We start from the raw sequence: 20,240 nt of genomic DNA, 5'->3' as shown, positions 1-20,240 counted from the left end.
GAACTCCAACTGAAATCCAAACCCTAGTTCCAACTAAAACGCTAAACCCAAAATTAATACTGGCTTGCCAGGAAGTAGAACCCACAACCCTATGGCTAATAATCAGGAATCTTACCAGTTGAGCTACCACTATTTCTCTAGATTCTGACTAAAACCCTAACCCTGGCTCCAACCAAGTTATGACTAAATTAAATGCAAGCCAAATGCTCTCTGACCTCTAGAGAGCAGTGTGGAGTTTGTGTAAAATTGCATTCACTCTACTGTTAAAATGAAGCAGTTAACGCATTCAATGCCAACCATTAAAATCAGTTTCCCATTGTTTAGGAATAAATGTACTATGCTTAGAAAAGATCCCTTGTCATTCGTGATTATGATATGGAGGGTGGGCTACTAAAGTAGGCCAAATGATAAAGCGTATTAAAAAAACAATGCCAAAAATTTGAAGTTGGCATCCTTTTATTGATCAGGCCTGCCTGAGAACAAAAAGACTGTATCTGGCCTTTGAGCCAAACTAAGTTTGACAACCCTGCTTTAAAAGCTTCCTCAGACAAAATAATTAAATATAAATCCTTGTGCGGGCAGCACGGCGTCACAGTGGTTAGCGCGTGCGCTGCACAGTTCTGAGGTCATGAGAGCAAACCTTTCTGTGTGGAGTTTGCATGTTCTCCCCATGCTTGCGTGGGTTTCCTCCGGGCACTCCGGTTTCTTCCCACATTCCAAAAACAGCCATTTCAGGTATATTTGCCGGTCAAAATTGTCCCTGGGTGTGAATGAGCAAGTGAATGTTTGTCTGCCTCTGTGTGCCCTGCGACTGGCTGGCAACCAGTTCAGGGTGTCCCCTGCCCACTGCCCTAAGACAGCTGCGATGGGCTCCAGCACCCCCGCGACCCTACAGAAGATAAGCGGTGCAGATAATGAATGAATAAATATTCTTGTGCTACTACATGAGAAATTTACGTACTTACTACTGATAAAAAAGAAAAAAAGTCAAAGAAGAAGAAGAAAAATGCAACATTGGCATGCTTTATTTGCAAAAACAAAATCAGGCAATTTCCACTCGTGTATTGTATAAGCTCCATAATATGGTAACAAAAATGACAAAAGCAGGTCAGTTTCCTTGATGATGTTTTAATAGTACTTTAAAAGGACAAACAAAATCGAACCTTCCCGATACAGTACGACATAAGGGAATGGTGCTAAATATGAATGTGCCTTGAGACACACCTGGGGGATCCTAAGAGGAACAGTGCACAATTTTCCAGCTTGCTCAAAAACTTTCTGCCCAGTGAGTAAACATTTACGTTTATTTTCAATATAACCCCCATCTTGGAGAGGGAGAATGCAAAGTACGACTCAAAGCCTCTTTAAAACCATTTCCTGATTGGTGCGGCTTGGTACTGTGGTTGGCTTAGAGTGGCCAGATCTCCGCTGGGAAATAATTAAAACTCAGTCCCTCTGTCAGGGGATCGACTGGACTGTTCTGATCTGCAACGGAATGCTCCATGACCGAGGTTGTAAAACAAACAAATCTTAACGCTTTGACTCATTTAAATCCTGTGTCTGAGTAAAGAAAATGGGAAAGTACTAGCACTTTAGGCTCAACTACAGTAATTGGAAAACTAGAAGCTACGCTCTATACGTATTATTTGGCTCAGTGGTTGAGAACCTTTTCTGTACCATGGACTTTCTATATTCTTGTGGACCCGCCCTTACTAATAGTACCAGTAGTATTGATGATAATAATAATAATTATAATAGGACCAAATCCACCGTCAAAGTACCGGACCACTAGGGGTATATGTGACGGACGAAAAGGCATTGCATTTTATTACATCATCACTCTATTTTTACTCACGATAGCCTAACACGTTATACACTGTTTTGGCTGAATTCTTTCCCTTAATGCTTTATTACAAGATTGCACAACATGGCACCATGAGTAGAAACAGTGGGATGAGGTAAAATCTATTGCCTTTTCGTTTGTCATCCTAGAAGCGTAGTGGTTAGGACTTGGCACCCTCACCACCACGATCCGGGTTTGAGGTCAGCGTTGACTGGTTTATATAAGTGATTTATTATCATGAACCCACGGTATAATGCCCACCCAAACTTTGAGCTTTGTTAGGTCGTGTTTATTTACAAATATGGTTTAAGAAGAAGGCAATTTCTGTGCGGCCTGGCACCAAACGACCCACGGCCCGTTTCCAGTCCATGGCCCAGTAGTTGCCGACCACTGGTTTAGCTCACAGTTTTAAGCACCAAGCATGTCTTCAACACGAGATACAATTCAAAATAGATTTGTGAATGAAAATCAAAAGTGCAGATGTCAAACGGTTGTCATCATTTACACATCAAACTCTAAGAGGCCATTTGAGAAGTAACTCATACTTGCTCTCACATCTAACATCGAAATCTCACACCTGCACGACTATACTCTCATAAAGAAAGTCATACCAGTGAACAATCACTACTATACACTCTCCCACATACTACTTTCACACACATACTACTATAGAGTCACACACATACTACAATACACCAACAAATGCTACTATAGTCTCTCACACACTATTTTACCCTCTCCCATACGCAGACAGTAATTTTTCACAAACCATACAAATTGCTACTGCTTAAGCATTTTTTCACTTCTAGAGTAATGATCATCTCACCTAAGTGTTCTTTCACTTTGGTTGGTTTTGGTAACCAAGGTAATACACACTGATCTGTGTGTATATGTTGGACACTTCGACTAAACTGGAATTGCTCCCGGTATAGTAGTATGTGGGAATATAGTAATGTATGTATGTGTATATAGTGAATAGTGAGAGTAAATAGTTTGGATATGAAAGTATAGTATTATGGGAAAGAGAGTAGTGTGTGTATGAAAGTATAGTATTATGAGTGAAAGATCAGTGTGTGTATGAGAGTATAGTAATGTGAGTAAGATTGCGTGTGTATGAGAGTGTAGTGTATGACAGAGGACAGTAGTATGTATGATAGTATAACAATAAGAATGAGAGAGTAAAGTGATTTTTTGCATGGGTATGACTGTCGTATGAGAGTTTAGTGGTTCATGTGTGACAGTATGGTGCTATAGGATAGAGCTAGTATGATTTACTTCTCAAATGGCCTGTCATGTCCAACTGTATTTCAGTAACATCATATGAACTGAACTAAATTAATTGTTAACACAAATGCTAGAATTATATAACTATTTACCCTTTCTTCATAATTCAGCTTGGAGTTCACACTAACAAATTTTGTGCCAAACATGATTGACACTTTTTTGAAAATCTTAAGCCAAAAACTAACAAGGCAATAACTAGCAAACTGCTACAAGATCCTGCATTTTTGCATAATTTGCCACAAATGTACTAAACAAGAAATATTCTTTTACAGCAGTGTCAAGAACCTGAGAAACAAATATAATTCTAGACTAAACCATTTTTTTTCTGTAAAACATTGGAAAAACAATGCATAACACCTAAAAGAAATAACTTGCATAATAGACAAAGCAGAGAAAAAAAACTGCACGCTGAGCAAAAAAAGCCCAGTAAAAGTAATCAAGTGCAGCCTAAGGTGGGCCTTAGAGGCCGCACAGCTTGTGGCCGCTTGCAGCTTTGCCATTTTATTACACGGCATCCCCGAGTGCGGGGGAAGCAGCTAAACACGGAAGCAGAGAAATCAAATTTACTTGAATAATCTAACTAAGCATATTGAACATCCCTGTGCACAAGGGAAGCACTTCATTTCTAAGTCGAGCACTTCCTAAGACACTAAGTAGTATAATAAACTATCCAGGTTGATATCAAGACATCACACACTTAATATAAGCAAAGCTGGTAGTTTGGGACCTAATTGACTCGAAAAAGTACCAGCCACAAACTGACACATTTCAAATAAACCCGTTTTTTCCCACACCAAAGTGACTACCTCTACTGTCTGGTAAGAGCGCATTTCAGATTGATACTTGTGGCATTCATTTAACATGATTATTCTGTGTGTGCATAATGGGAGTAAGTCTCAGGTGAGACAGGCGTTGTTTACTTGCTTAGCTCTTGAAGCGGGTCTGCTCGCAGATGTGGTTGAATTTCCTGCAGTCGAAATAAAAAGTGGACGTCACACGATATGTTGGACAAAAGTGAGCACAGCAAGGTCATTGTTCGGGCTACGGGACTAAAAGACACAGTTTAATACAAGTGCGACCTCTAGCGGTAAACCAGATTAATAATAAGCAGTAGGGCAGGAGAATCAATTGACGTTTTCCTTAGCCAAAAGCAGGGGTCTCCAAAACCATTCCTGTGAAGCAGGGATGATTTTAGGTTCAGATATTTAGGGTGCCCAGAGTGCCTGGCTGTTTTTTTTTTCATTTTATTTAAAGCAATAAAACAATCTCACCGAAATACACCAAGCCCCCGTAAACTGCCGCTATGCCACAAGCTGACACTAGCCGGGCGAAAAAAGAGCAGGGAGGGGGCAAAAGCGGTGCTAGGAATCAAAGGGACTGAACCATTTCAAGGCATTGGAGTATTTCCGACGCTGCATTGTTATTATTTTGTTTTTTTACCTGTTTGATTTTTATGTTGTGTTTTTTTCATCATATTTAAGCTTATCCTGTCCTTTATTAAGGAAAATATAATTTTAAAAATCCGCTATAATTTCTGGAGGTACTTGGGTTGAATTTGAGGGTGCTTGAGGCTGGTAACGTAAATGCTGTGAAGGTCATGCGACTTTTCCATTCTTTATTGAGGGGCCAGGGTCTGTTTGCAACAGTAAAAAGTGTGACGATTGGAGGATTGCCCAAAAGTATTGTTTTCCAGAAAGCCACAATCAAATAACCCTTCTGGATTCAACACAAAACAAAAGTCATACATACCTAACAACACTATTTATGAACTAAATGACAACCAAATAACATTCGGTGGGTTCTTCACAGCAAAAAAAGTCCATGGAATCTAAACTTTCTTTTTTGCCGTCCAAAGTCTTAACAAGTCCAAGATCAGCTTACGGTATTTTCACGATCATAGGGCGCACTGTGTTAAAAAGCATAGTCTCGGTAGCTACATCTATTCTGTATTTAAAACTACACAGGGCACACCGCAAGATAGGGTGCACGGCCCGATAGGTGCCTCGGGTGCCTCATCCTGACGCCACCTTACAACAACTCAGACAAGCATCAGTGTGTGTATCTAGAAATACAGCGCGGTAGCAAAACTGAGTTTGGTTATGGTTTATTTAAGTATTGATTACAAAGTTAATCACGCTAAAAAAACTTGTCGAAGTTTGATTCATTAACCTTCAATTCTCTGAGGGCTGCTCTATTTCAATGTTCTTTCACATAGCATAGAAATCAACACTCCATGGCGGCCAAAAACACGGAAAGCATTCAATGGAGGGAAAGTGAGGTTTTGGATTTAACTAATATCTGGGGGGACAACTCCATTCAGCCTTCAGTAGCACAGTGCGCTACAGCTTAAGTATCCGGGAGTTCTTCCGCAAACAATGGACGCATTGCGTGTGACGTCACATGTCCTCCTGTTGCATTCACACAAGGGACATATGTGAACGATCTCACAAAAACACCGTATTCTACGCGAAAATTGGAATCGAGCATTAATCTCTGCAGTGTGAATAATAGGCTTATATGCCCACCCTCTAGTTGTGACGCGCACACTTCACTCTTTACAGCCTCATCGTGTCCTCAGCTAAGAAAATCAGAGACTTTTACGTGCGCCTTATAGTCGAGAAAATACAGTAGTTGTTAGAGCACTGGACCACCAGTCTATAGAAAAGATGACTTGCAAATTTACTGTAAATTTTATCTCATTATCACACTCTTATTTGTCATGGTGCCAGAGACTAATGTTATTTTTTTGTGCGTTTCACATGTTACAATAGCAATAAATTGTAATTGTATAGTAATGTCTGTACAAGAGTATAGTGGTATGAGTGAGAGGACAGAGTAGTGTGTATAAGCATATAATTGTACCTGTGAGAGCGTAGTCGGGTTTTTGCATGGTTATAACTGTCTGTGTGAGAGTAAAGTTGTACATGTGTGAGAGTATTTTATTAAAATAAATAATATAATACAATTTATTGACATTGTAACATGTGATATGCACAACGAAATTAACACTTGTCTCTATAATCACACTGGCTCTTTCCGGTTCCAGGTTATCGAGTGGCGGGAATTTTTGTGTTGGTCACGTCGTAATGACTACGAGATTGATTCCGATTCCTACTATAGCAGAATTCTGGACTGAGATTTTTTATCTCGAACAGTTGAAAAGTTTCAGGTAAGTATCTCAGACGATTGGCGCAAGGTAAGTGCAGATCGCTGGTGAAAGGCAATCCCTCCCACGGCTGCTAAGACGCTGTTTCGGCATCCGACTGCTCACAAGTGAGTATGGGTTGTTGTAAAGGTTGCTCCCGCTTCCGTAGGCAAGTAGCCCTTCTAGAGGGACGTGTCTGTCAGCTAGTGCAGTTTAAAAGGAAAATGTTAGGTGCCGTGGACACCACTGCTAGCTGGTTGTAGCGAACCTGCTAGTCCAGTTAACACTAGCCCTAAACGGCATGCTAATCGCGGTGAGCCAATTCAGACACATAACAAGTTCAGCCCCCTAGCTAGTCCCACTCCACCCCGGTCTACTGGCTCCCGCACCCTAGTTATAGGTGACTCTATCACCCGTAACATAAAGCTTAGCACCCCAGCCACGGTTATGTGTATTTCTGGGGCCAGAGCACCCGACATTGAGGCTAATTAGAGGGAGCTGACATGCAAATCTAGAAACCAGGACAGGGCTAGCTACACCGATATAGTCATTCACGTCGGCTCTAATGATACTTAAATGGGGCAATCTGAGATTACAAAGAAAAATATTGCTAGGACCTGTAATCTCGCCAGCAAGATGTGTCGGCATCGAGTAATTGTCTCTGGCCCCTTGCCTGCGAGAGGCAATGATGAGAAGTTTAGCAGACTAGTCTCGCTAAAACGGTGGCTGGCAAGTTTTTGTAGTCAGCAGGGATTTAGGTTTGTGGATAACTGGCCTTCTTTCTGGGGCCGACCTGACCTGCCGAGGAGAGACGGCCTTCACCCTAACTGGGAAGGTGGTCTCACTCTTTCTAAAAATATAGATTACTGTTAAAGCCTTCCAAGACAGGGTACACTAGTGCAGGCCGGGTCACAGGTGATTAGTAAACCTGTAACCACGGGTGTAGAGTCTGTGACGCTAGAGCTGACTAGCGCTATGCTAGATTCATGCAATTCACATAGTTTATGTAGTTTAGAGCGTTCCATTGACTGCACCACACACCCTGATCTGTACTCTTCTATAGCATTTTCTTCTGTGCTTCTTACCTCTGTTTCTCCCTTGATAGGTGAGGAGGGAGAAACAACATTATTTTCTACGAATAGTCATCCTGCGACTCCACCTGTCAACAATATTCCTGTGGTATGGAATTCGGACCGCATCCGCCGTCATGCAAGGCACAAGACCCGGGACCGGCAGTATAATCCTGTGGAGGTTACCACTAAGGTTGCCATTAAGGTTCAAAACTCTGGAAAGGTTTCAGCTCAGTCCACAGTGCTGAAGTTTGGCCTTCTGAATATTAGATCACTAGCCTCCAAAGCTTTAATTGTCAATGACCTTATTAATGAACACAATCTTAACCTTATTGGCCTTTGAGAGACCTGGTTAAAACTAAATGAGTTTGTAGTGTTAAATGAGGCTTCTCCCCCTAACTTTGTTCCCACTTACTTTGTGAGTTCGCACTTGGCACGACCATGAAAAAAAGGTGGAGGAGTTGCTCTTATATCGGAAGGCAAGTTGAAATTTACTCCTGGTACCCCTACTGTTTTTAAAACGTTTGAAGCACTTGTTATGAGGTCCTTAATATCAACACCAATTTATGTAGTTGCCCACCTGGACCATACTCAAATTTTTTGGATGAATTTTCAGAACTGTTAACAGACTTAGTAACTTATGCGGACAATGTTGTAATTATTGGTGATTTCAATGTTCACATTAACTCCCCATCAAATTCACTTGCAAATGCTTTTAAGTCACTGATTGATACATTTGGTTTCAATCAAATAGTTGTGCCCACTCATAAAGATGGGAACACTCTAGATCTCGTTCTGACCCGTGGCGTAGTAGCCTCAAATGTTACAGTGTTACCGTATCCTAATGCCATCTCTGATCATTATCTTGTTAAGTGTGAGGTGCTGTTTAATGTTTACTGTGATAAGGAAAATTTAGGCTTTAGCAGTCGCAATATCCGCCCTACAACGGTATTAGCTTTAAAAGAACTATTACCTACGGTAACTGCAGCCTTCCCTTCGTACACTGGGTCTGTTGACTCACTTACAAACAACTTCAATACTGCTTTGGTTAATGTTCTTGTTTCTGTGGCGCCCCTAAGGCATAAATTTTGACCTAAGAAGCATACACCTTGCTTTACTGAAGAAACCAGGTCACTCAAACAAGGTTGCAGAAAACTTGAACGAAAATGGCGCACTACTAAGCTGGAGGTCTTCTGACTGGCCTGGTGTGACAGCTTGCTGAAATATAAAGTAGCTCTTGCCTCAGCTAAAGCATCGTTTTTCTCCAAGATTATTGTTAAACATAAGAATAATCCGAAATTTTTGTTTGACACAGTAGCGAAACTTACCAGACAACAACTTAACCCAAATAGTTGTACTTATTCTGCTAACGACATTATGGAATTTTTAAATAAAAAGATTCAGCTAATCAGGAATGAAATTTTAAAAGAACGCTCTGTAACCTCCTCCTATCTCAAAGATGTGGAGGTGTTAGGTAAGGACCGTGTCGGCGGTTGTTCAGAAACATTCTCCAGTTTCAATGATTTGTCCCTTGATAGTCTAACGCAGATGGTCAGTAGGGCCAAACAAACTACTTGCCTGCTTGATCCGTTTCCAGCTTCACAGGTGAAGGATCTGTTTGGGATCTTAGGACCATCAGTTTTAAATATTACTAATATATCGCTATAGTTTTTAAACCGAGGCTTAAGACACACTTCTATTCCAAAGCTTATGATTGATGCCCACCTCATAGCAGAGATGGGAAACTGCGTCGTGGCCGTCATAGACTTTCTAGACTAGTTTACAGGCTGGGGGCGTCGCTGATGTCATGCACTTTCCGGACAAATTTTCAACATGTTACCTAGTGTTTACTATGCTTGTGTATAGTAATGCTAATTGTGATTCACCCTGGTCATCCTGGAAGGGGATTACCACTTGTGAGGTCCTTTCTCAAGGTTTCTCTTTTTCCTCACGCTGAGTTTTTGAGTTGTTCCTTGCCCGCATGTTGGTTTGAGATCAGGTAATTGTGTAATTGTAATCCTGTGCAGTCCTTTGAGACATTTTTGTGATTAAGGCCTATATAAATAAATGTTACTTGACTTCACTATCTTCAGTCACAGTACAAGAGACGCTTTTTCATTTTTTTGGAGTGTTTCACATACTTCAATGACAATAAATTCTATTCTTAGCATTGTGAAACGCAAACTGAAATTTACATTTGTCTCTGGTACTGTGACTAAAGATTGCGCGATAAGGAGATAGATGATAAAAAAATAAATGAAGTTTTTGACCACTAAGAGGTGCTATACAATACACAATTTCCCTTTACAAAGTGTTTTCAAATACCCAAAGATGAACAAGAAACTTTCAATTATTGAAAGCAGATTTTTGTTTTTGTTTTAATAAAACACATTATTGCTGCAATACTAATTTAAAAAAAAGTTTATAGAAAACTTTGAGGTTTTCAAAACAAAATCAAAAGCAGTATTTTTAGTTGCGATTTGCTGGGGGGGGGGGGGGGGGAACAAATGGACTTTTGTATCCTTTTCCTGTGTTCTGCCTCAGGGATCAATTTTTGGACTCATTAAGTGGTAAACAAAAATGTCACAGAACCAGTTTGAGGCAAATGACTTACATGGCGTGATGTGCTTTCACTTGCGTACGACAGTTCCGTCCCCAGTAGCAATCGGGCCGAGCCGACACAGCAGCTGGAAGGGGCGACACCCAGTTTCAAGTATGACTCGTCTTGCATTGTGAAAATATCAGTCAAGTTTCCTCTAAAAGTATGTGAGCATTTTCAGAAAAATAAAGCCAACAGGGCCTGGAGCTCATCTGACCTGGTAGTTCGGATGCCGGGATATTCTCTCTGTACTTGTACGCCAACTCCTTGAAGAGCATCAGGCCGCAGCACATGCACAGGATTGCATTTGTTGAGATATTATGATCTAAGGGGAAAGTAGTTTGTGGGTCACCTTCATTGACAATTACTCACTCACAGGCTGTGATTGAGGTCTGACCTGGCAGGCAATATTTCCCTTGCTGCAAGTCGTGCATAGCCTCCTTCAACAGATCCTGCCATGTTTTGCCTCTGGATGACAAATAGTTCTGTGCAAGAATAAAAGTGCAAGTATAAAGATCTATCCATAGAGGGGCGTGAAAAGGTTCCTTTCCACAATATTTAATTCAACTCTCAAACGTGGAGAAACACTGAAATATATTTTTAATAAAACAGTAAAGTCCAAGGATCATGAAAACTACACATGTCACCTTTAAGATTTCGGATTCATAGTTGTTGTTGTTCAGTGCCCCGTCCAGACATTTGTCAGACAGATTGAGATCTGTAAAAATAATTTAATACCTCACACAAAATTTTAACTTCGCATTGATTCTGCCCGCTTTCTACCCACTTGCATTTACAATACACCTCTATCTCATTGAAATGAACACATTATGTACAATACAGATCGGTACCAGTGAATCGAGCCAGGCAGCCTTGACATCCGATCTTCTGGCAACCCCAATAAATGTGACAAAAAGGAAGCTGGCACCGCAAACCTGCAGACACACAACATATTACACTTGTAAGCTTTGCAAAACAAGGCATCTAATACAAAACTGTACTGGATTGCAGAATAAAAAGCAGTGTGGGATTTGTGGGAAAAAACATACCCCACCCATGAATGTAAAAAAAAAAAAATTGTGAAAAAAATATTGACTGCATTTAGGAACATTTTCTTGTCATTTAAAAACGCAACAATTACCGGTAACTGTTTTTGAATTAAAGGAATGTAATGCATGCAGTTCTGTAGTAGGTCGATTGGCTTCATTGAAACAAAAAGTTTTCACTTTTTCCAGGTTACAATGGCCCCTTCTGCATATGAGATTCGTTTGTTTCCGGGTCAAGCTTGTATTTGGACTTTCTCCCATCTCCAACAAATTTTCTCCATAAGAAATAACTTAAGACAAATTAATTTGTTACTGGCCTCCAAAAATCTCTGATAATAACCCTAAATAGCTAACACATAGTGCTGATCACACATTCAAATAATAATTGAACCTAAACAAATACAGTAACAAGATAAATCTAGTATTAAATAAATGAAATTTGAGTTTATTATAAGGAAATTGTCAGTTGCTAATGGAGGTGTATGCATGGTGGCGGATGAGTGAGGTGAGGGAGAAGTTAGAGAGCAGAGAGAGCATGATAAAATAACAACACAAAGGAGCGGGAGCAGGTCTGTATGGAGGGAAACACACATGCTAACTGAGACGAGTTGATGCTGGCGAGCAGTCGGACCTCTAGTGTTAGCGTCAGGAAATTCCTGTGACTTGGATTTTCTCTTCCATATCGGGCAAGATTATAGCTCAAAAAGTCATTTGACGAGCATGCTTGAGATTTTCTTTATTCAGATGGATGGAAATCTATCTATCTATCTATATACCTTGGTCATATCCCTCAAGAAGGGTGACCGACAGCAAGACACACACATACAATAACAAAGAAAATAAAAGGGAAATAAATAGCAAAAAAAAAAAAAACACACAAAAATGTTTGGACCATGGCCTACCCATTGCCCAAACACCCAAACAAGTTAGGCACCTCGGCACCCAAGTTGGTCATGCTTTCGTCCCTCCAGATGAAATGGGACACCAGAAAGCGGCCATGTCACTCGGGTCAGGGTGACACAACACACTCTTTTGTTCAACAGCAGGGCCCGACAGCTTTCACTGGTTTACCCCTGCCGCATCATACGGGTGCCCAGCCCATCCTTAAGAACGCGTCCACAATCCCACTATCCTTTCACAACACCTCTCCACTCCTTTCTATCACCAACAAGAGGTCTAGCTCTAGCTTCCATTATATTTAGACCTCTGATGGAAATGGAAATGGTGAAAGTAAAAAAAGACAGTTTAATATACGATCCAAATTCCAACCAAAACCTCCAAAAAGATGAAAAAGGATGAGTTTATTCGAGCGTTTCTAAGAGAGACACATACGTGCACGCGCCATACAAGATGGTGTCGGCAAGGAGAATAAGTTCAAGTTATGGACACCAACTTTAAAGATGAATTTGTTTTAGTATTAATCCCACAACCTGATTTATCCTGACATTAGTTTATCTTGATTTTCTCTTTTACGTCTTTATTATATGTTTACCCTGGAGTGCCATATTTAATTGCATTGTAAACAATTTCACGACAATGTTATCAATGACAATAAAGACAAATCAATTTAAAAAATACATCATGTACCTGTGTTAAGTTGAATCTGATATGAATATATTTAACAATAATGATAAGATGTGATCCATTTTTTTCCACGTAATGCTCCGTTTAAAAAAAAAGTTGTTTCCTGAATGAATCATTATGGTTACACGGTCAAGGAGACGGTACCCAGAAAAGCTCAGACTTTTTCCCGTCAGCCCTTATTTTCTTTTTGTTTTCTCAATTGTTTCATAAAGTTGTTTATTTAAAATTTATTGTAACCTTATAAAATCTCAATCAATTAATGTTAATAGAACATTATTCATTAGGTTCTGTGCGGTCCCTTCAAGGTTTCTTCATTTTCCTCATGTTGAGGTTTTTGAGTTTTTCCTTGCCCTCAAGTAGGTTTTAGATCAGGGGATGGTGTAATAATAATCTGTGGTTTGCAATAATCTGTGGTCTGTGCAGCCCTTTGAGACTCTTTGTGATTAAGGGCTATACAAATAAACATGACTTGACTTGACTATGTGCTTACACACTAAATTCTACATACACTGCTGGTGGCTGTTCAGCTCGGCGCGTCTGTCTGGCATCGGCTTAAGGCAGCAGGTACAAATCAAATGACAACCGAGAGGTTGACATCTGTACTCCTGAGAAGCTGAAAGCGGGCACAGGAAAAAAAGGGTTATATGAAAGGCAAATCAGCTTCATCATAATAGTTTTATGACCCACTAACAAACCTGATGTGTTGTCTGATGATGTTGAGGGCTCTTCCCCGAACAATTTTGGAGAGGTTTCTTCTGCAGCATTCATGATTGACGGTGAAAGAGGTGGCGACATGTGAGGTGGGACTGGCAGCCTTGGAAACCAATAGTTGGAGCTTGGAGCAAACATCATCTGGGCGACCTCTTTCCTGTAGCCGGGGCACTGTCTGCACATCACTAGAGGCTGACTGGAAAACAAACACAAAATGATTGTATTTAATGAAGACATTGTAATTTTATCTACAAAATAGTTAATTCACAAATAAAAAATAAAAAATGGGGTCAATTCCAAAAAGTTGTACCTTACGTCAGAGGCGTCACTGTCATTATCAGAGAATTCAAACAAGTAATCTGAGCTGCCCTCCTCATCAGAATAACAGCGCTCAACTTTGGGCTGCAAAATGTCCTGAGTAATCTTGTTGCGGCTGTCCATGCTTTTCAGGTCCTCTGCACTGCGGCACTTTTCTGCCAAACAGATGACATCAAAGTTTAATCAAAGGGAGCTCTTAAATCAAAACTGTAGGTACCCGTATTTTCTGGACTATAAGGCGCTCCGGAGTACAAGTCGCACCAGCCCAAAAATGCATACTTAAGAAGGAAAAAACATACAAGTTACATCAAAAAATGGCTCTTTTCATGAGTTCATCTGGCTCGGTTATAAAATAGAACTTGCACAATTATTTACTGTATTTTTGCATGCGGGGGGGGTTTTAAGGGTTATTGTTCTATCTTCGTTACTCATTATCCATTATCCGTTATCGGTCAGTTCATAATACGCTACAAAGCCTAGGAGCCGGTACACTTACTCTCAGCCAAAAGGACAAGCTAAGGTCCTAGCCCTAAAGCCTTGCTGCGATCATTGCGAATGCACCGTTCTGCGGTACGGCTTTTACTATAGAAATGATCCCTAAGAGTAATATGAAGTACACAGTCCAAATCAACAGCCGACCCTATGAAGCACATGTGAGACATCACTGACTGAACTTATGGTTTGGTTCAGTATAGATAGAGCACACTCTCAACTACAGTTTACAGTCAAGGTGTCACACCTACAGACGTAGTTTTGGCTGTACATCATTAAGGAAAATCCTATACATGGAAGCTCATCAAACAATATGTGTTCAGTGTTGAAACACTTTATGATGAAAACTCACAAAACCAACTCTAAAAACTCTTAAAAACTAGCAGACTACCCAGAGAAATTTGATTGGGTGGTGGGAATGGGCGGATCTATAAACTAAGTGCCCACAATCCTTCTCCACCTTCGCCAGCGCCGTCTACACAGAAGGTAAATATGTTGGAATCCTTGTTTGTAGTATTTTGTGGCATTTTTACAAAAGACCTTTGCTAGCACCTTGTTTTGAAAACAATATTTAGGACAAAAATGAAGGTCAAAATGAGCCTCAACCCATTTCTTTACATTTCTATAGATATGGGACACAGGCTCTGTCATCATTATATTTGATAGATTTTATCAAGACATCAGAAATCACACAGTGAAATAAAATGAGCTGAAGGATTGGCTTTTGTCTGAAGAGCAGGTTTGGCAGTTTTGATCATTTTTTTTTCTTAAAAATCTTTGTTGCTGTATTTTTTTTACATAGTGGAATCACTACTTAGGTTGCCTCAAGGTTTGTCTGGCGCCTAGTTGCTTGCTGTGGCACTGGTTTTCGTTCACATTAGAGAAGTTCCATCTTGTCGTTAAATATTACACACTGGGTTTTAAAGGGTGTTCAAAATATAGTAATGAGCTACATTCTTTTACCATAAGATACGTATTTATATTTGGGATTGTTATTTGGAAACTCAATCATCTGACTAATTCTGTTATATATTTTTTCACCCCTATTCAAAAATAACAAGGTTTAAAACCCGAGGAGTCTTTCAGCTAACCTGGGTTTTGCATGAGGTAGGCTTCCACCAGATTGTTGATGATGTGATTCTTTCGGATCCTTTCCACAGGGCAGCGGCATGTTGGGCAGAGAGAAGAGCGCTCCATCCACCCCGAATAGCAAGCAGCACAGAACGTGTGCATGCAGGGCTGCAGGCTAACATAGGAACGCATTTGTACATTTGCAGCAGTTAACCTCAACTTAGTTGGGCTACATACCTGACACAGTCATAAAGAAGCTCCTGGCAAATAATACACGTCAGGGATTCCTCCATTTTATCGGTCTTAGTCTCTTCTGTAGCTACTGATTGGCCCACAAGATTTCCAGTTGAGGTTGGTAGGGCTGTCTCTGTTGCCTTTTCTTTAAACAAAAAAGTGAACATTTTTGTCATGGCCACAATTATAAGGTTGACAATTTATATATATATATATATATATTACTGTAATATATAACCCTTGCCACTACGCTTTCTAATTTTTAGCCTCAGTGATTTGCAGGATGAAAAATATTCCGTGATCCATTATCCTTGATTGCATATTATTGCATGCTAGGACTGGCAGAGCACACATTTTTCAGGCCTGGCATCGTTTTTTGCTGTTCTGTCCACCAGTTAATGTATTTACACCTAAAATAAACTGCACTCATGAAATAGCAAACCATTATGCCCAATCCCATATTACTGCCAGCTTGTACTAGGCACTTTTATCGGGGAAAATGCCGTTCTGGCCCGCCTAAAATAATATGCATGGTTGTGGCCATGATCAATAATCCCAGGTCAACTATTGTTGAGTGTAGGGGCCAGTAGTGAGCATTCTTCTTTTCGGTTCGGCAAGCCTAAGCGTGTCAGTGTGGCCTGTCTACAATGAACTGCACAGTTTTGGCCGTGATCCATTATCTCCAGTTGTACAAGTTAAGAGTGGGAGCTGAGAGGGCAAATTTGTGTCTCATCTCATCTCATTAGCTGCAACGCTTATCCTCAGTAGGGTCGCTGGGCAAATTTATGTCATGTGTATGATTCTTTTTCCCCATTCTTTCTACCTAAAATGAAGAGCACCTGTGCGGCTGCCATCCATTATCCTGGGTCGACTACTGCTGCGAGCGGGGGCTGGCAGAATGCATGTTAAAAAGGAGAGGGGGGACTACTTGGCATTTTTTTTCCATATAGCGGGGGATTCCGATCCCCATTACCTGCGATAAACAAGGGATTATAGCAGGCATGTCCGAAGTCCGGCCAGGGGGCAATTAATGGTTCGTGACCAAATTTTTACTGGCCCGCAGCCTCTGTCATAAAATCAATAATAGGCGGCCTGTCAGTAGTGTTGAGCGCAGTATAAAAGGAATTTTTGCAAAGATAATAAATAAAAATAATCACACTTTCACCAGAAGACGGCACTAGCCCTTTGGCCACCTTGCCCTGCGCATTCTGTGGCAAAATAGTCGGCCAAAACATATTTTCAGCTTACCAAATTTGGCCCGCTTTCTGAAACGTTTAGATCATAGTACATGTATAAATATACACAGTATGTGTGAGTGTATGTGTGAGCGCAAAGGCCATCAACTAACTCACCAGTTTTTCTTTTCTTGCATTCTGGCTCCAATGTGTTGAGTGTGTTTTCAGGTGCACAAAGCCCATCACTGGATTGGCCGCCTGTTAAAGAAGAAACACACACAAAAAAACTCTTCAGCTATGCATTGGCCTTTCGAGTTAAGATGAACCTGCATTGTTTTGAAAATGAAGTGATAATGCCAAAGGTTTTATTTCTACATTTTCATAATAACCCACAGTATTTATGGCATGCTCTGCTTGATGGAGGCCTGGGTGAAGTTGGATCAGGAAAAGTTTGCTGGAAACAAAGGTGGGAAGCAGAGGTGGATGGCTGTGGTTCTTCTTGATGGAAATCCCGTGGTGTTTTTCTGAGTATGACGGGCTCCACAGACAGCAACATCTCAGAGGGCATCACAGCAGAAAGACTGTGGGCTGTCCCATTGGATTGTAAGGTAATGTTAGATTCTTAACATGTTTCACTGAGTATGTTGTCACTATTCATATGACTTATATCACGTAATACTTCAAGTCTTGTCAAAAAGGAAATATGATGCAGAATGTTTGACTTCTTACAGTCGAGTGCTTGCAGAACATCTTGCTTGGTATCCATTGCGTGGTAGACATAAGCAATATCTGTGGGAACACATTTTCAATTTGGGATTATTTAAAAAAAACAAAAAACAAAAAAGGAGTGCAAAAAGAAAAAGGGGAACATGAGCTTACTTTGTTCAGGCTCATTTTTTCTGTACACAAAGTAGATGACATCACCGTTTTGGAGCATGTGGGTTTGTTTTCTGACCAGTTTGGCCATGTTGATCACTGTCCCATTAGTGCTAAAAGGATGCCAAGCAAGAATATGTATTATGTTTTGTTAGAAAATAGACCGTTAAGTTAGTTTAGCTAATCTTTTACATAGAATTTTGATGATAATGATAATTTAATCCTCATAGTTTTATCCTGTTATAAAGAGCATTTAAATTTAATTTGCAATTCACAAACACACTACTTCCTAAATATTTGTTTCCATATAAATATACACTTTTAAGGAGGAAATATTTGATAAAAATGGCATTTACGATAATCTAAGATTCACCAAGTGATCCATTGTGACTATTGCTTGTGTGTGACTAGCCACAATAACTTTCCAGAAGCTTCAAATTGTAAGGTTGTCCTTTTTTAATGTTGCTGAAAGATTTTCCATTAATACAAGAATGTATTGTGGTTGAGTAAAGTTGTTAGTTTACAGCTGACTCTTGGATTTGTGTTTTACTATTCTAGAGTCTGGTTTGCCTTCATAGTGAGCCGGATATCACCCAATGATCTACTAGGAATTCTTGCTTGTTTTCAACATTTTGACTGTGACCAATGATTTAAACACTACTTGTGTTTTCAATGTATGGATCGCCAAATTATTCAGGCATAATATGATCAAATTCAGCTCTGTATTTTCATATTCCCAAATGACAATGCTAAGATTTTAGAGACACTGTCAATGGAATTTCCTTATCACTCATATTTATTATTGCTATTAATGGACAAGCAACCATTTTACCTTGAGGAAAAAAAAAAGATTTTTCAGTTCATTTGAAATATTTGTTCTGAAAACATGGGAGGAAACCAGTGGAAATAATGCACAGGCATGAGAAGATGATTTTTAAAATTGTACATTAGAATTAATGGTTGAGTAGTCAATATACCTCATGTCTTCAAGCCACACCTGTCCTGAGTTTTCATCTTGCACAATCTTGCAGTGCTCCCCTGAAACCAGTTTATTGGCTGGAAAGGCCAAATCACAACCTGGCAGAATGACACCAAAATATTATTTGAATAAATATAAACTACAAATGGGCACCCGTAACAGTCTGGATGTCATACAGAAGACTACAACCGCAAAAAAAAAAAAGTTAGTTTTCAAACTAATGCGGACTAATTACGGCTAGACAGTTTTCTAAAGAAAATTGTGCAGACCCCCACATGCACTTTAACAACAAAGCAATGAAATACAAGCCCATACAAAAAATACCTACTTAAAATTCTGCACACATGTTCTCAATGGAGGCCTTTTGTTATGATCACAAGAGGCTGTCTATTACAGGACTGAAAGCTTTGTGCTTTGCAGGGGGGAGAATTTTAAGGCCCCAGACACTGACAGCGATGTCTGCTTTGCAGACAACTGTTGTTTTATGTGCAGTATTAAAAATGCCAGATAAAAGGAAAACACTCAAAATACTGTTGTTAGTTGCATCAGAATGTTTATACCCGAATGTGCTTACCCTTTTTCCGGCCAATTGTGCAAATCCTGTTGAAAAGGAGGACTTCAGTTTGACTGGAATCCACTTTGACCAGCTTCCCCCATGGTGTGCCCCTTCTATGACTGTCCATCTCCCGATATTTGGAACTATAGAAGGGATTGGATAGATTATGTCCAGTGCAGACAAATTCAATGATCGGACATGAAATACTCCTAAAAATATTTCAACGTGATCGCCAAATTGAAGAACTTTGATCGCAACTCTACAGTATTAAAACCAAGCAAAGTTTTTTCTGACGTCACTGTAACCCCCACCCCAAAAACTTGTTGCGTGACATTCTTAACAGAAAGTGATCCCTTAACGAAAGAATCTGTTTGTATACGTAACAAAAACAAGTAAAAAAGAAACAGCTAGATCACATAATTTCCGTTCACCCGATGAAAGTATGGGCTCTGCTAACGTTAGCAGCTACTCGCAACGTCTCAAACAATCGCGTTTATAACGTACTATAAAGGAAAAACGATACATTTCCATAAACAGTTACTTTACCATCAGAAGATGATTTTGTAGTCCGAGAGTCCTGTTGACTATTTTAACTTGTCATATTCCAACGAGGAACAAGCGCCGCTTTCTACCGAGCAGTGTTGACATTAGTTGCCGCTATGAGGCTCAGCCAAAGACAAGGGAGTGCATCTTGGGAGTTGTAGTTGTAGTTAAGTCCTACAATATGTAAACAACAACACGAAGTTGCCTCGAGACAAACAAGCTAAATAAATGAGTAAGTAAACAAGTGAGTAAGTACGTGGATAAACAAGTAAGTAAGTAAGTAAGTAAGTAAGTAAGTAAGTAAGTAAGTAAGTAAGTAAGTAAGTAAGTAAGTAAGTAAGTAAGTAAGTAAGTAAGAAGTAAGTAGGTGAGTGAGTGAGTGAGTAAATAAACAAGTGAGAAAATAAGTAAAAAAACAAGTGAGTAAGTAACTAAGTAAATCAACAAGTAGGTAGGTAGGTAGGCAGGTAGGTAGGTAGGTAGGTGGGGGGAGGGAATTTTGTAAGGTTTATTGTTCTATATTCTTTATCAATTATCGGTCATATCATAATACGCTACAAAGCCAAGGGGCCGAGACACTTGCTCTCAGCCAAGAGGCTGAGTCAAGGTCCTAGCCACAGAGCCAAGCAGCGATCAGTGCAAATGCACCGTTCCCGGAGGTACTGCAATACCGGGCGTGGAGTGGACAGAGGTAGGTATTTGATTTTAGGATTG

The 20,240-nt window shown here is 40.0% G+C and overlaps 1 protein-coding gene across 1 annotated transcript; it reads right to left on the bottom strand.

Annotated features, from left to right (window-relative positions):
* Positions 1–1,108: 1,108 nt before the first annotated feature.
* Positions 1,109–19,664, bottom strand: chfr (checkpoint with forkhead and ring finger domains, E3 ubiquitin protein ligase). The gene is made up of 18 exons (XM_088335577.1): positions 19,530–19,664; positions 19,002–19,126; positions 18,426–18,525; positions 17,452–17,561; positions 17,302–17,361; positions 16,966–17,160; positions 16,750–16,830; positions 15,401–15,542; positions 15,184–15,338; positions 13,593–13,755; positions 13,267–13,478; positions 13,080–13,184; positions 10,793–10,876; positions 10,589–10,659; positions 10,339–10,426; positions 10,159–10,266; positions 9,957–10,029; positions 1,109–4,094 (listed from the first exon to the last, which is right to left on the bottom strand). The coding sequence occupies exons 2-18, from the start codon at positions 19,108–19,110 to the stop codon at positions 4,052–4,054; spliced, it is 1,899 nt and encodes a 632-aa protein (XP_088191703.1). The 5' UTR covers positions 19,111–19,126; positions 19,530–19,664; the 3' UTR covers positions 1,109–4,051.
* Between the last annotated feature and the right edge of the window lie 576 nt (positions 19,665–20,240).

This window comes from Urocampus carinirostris, chromosome 5, assembly GCF_059441175.1.
Source record: "Urocampus carinirostris isolate Australia breed hairy pipefish chromosome 5, RoL_Ucar_1.0, whole genome shotgun sequence".
Classification (NCBI taxonomy): Eukaryota; Metazoa; Chordata; class Actinopteri; order Syngnathiformes; family Syngnathidae; genus Urocampus; species Urocampus carinirostris.
The sequence above is the reverse complement of the archived record's forward strand: the minus strand, read 5'-3'. Positions and strand labels throughout refer to the sequence as shown.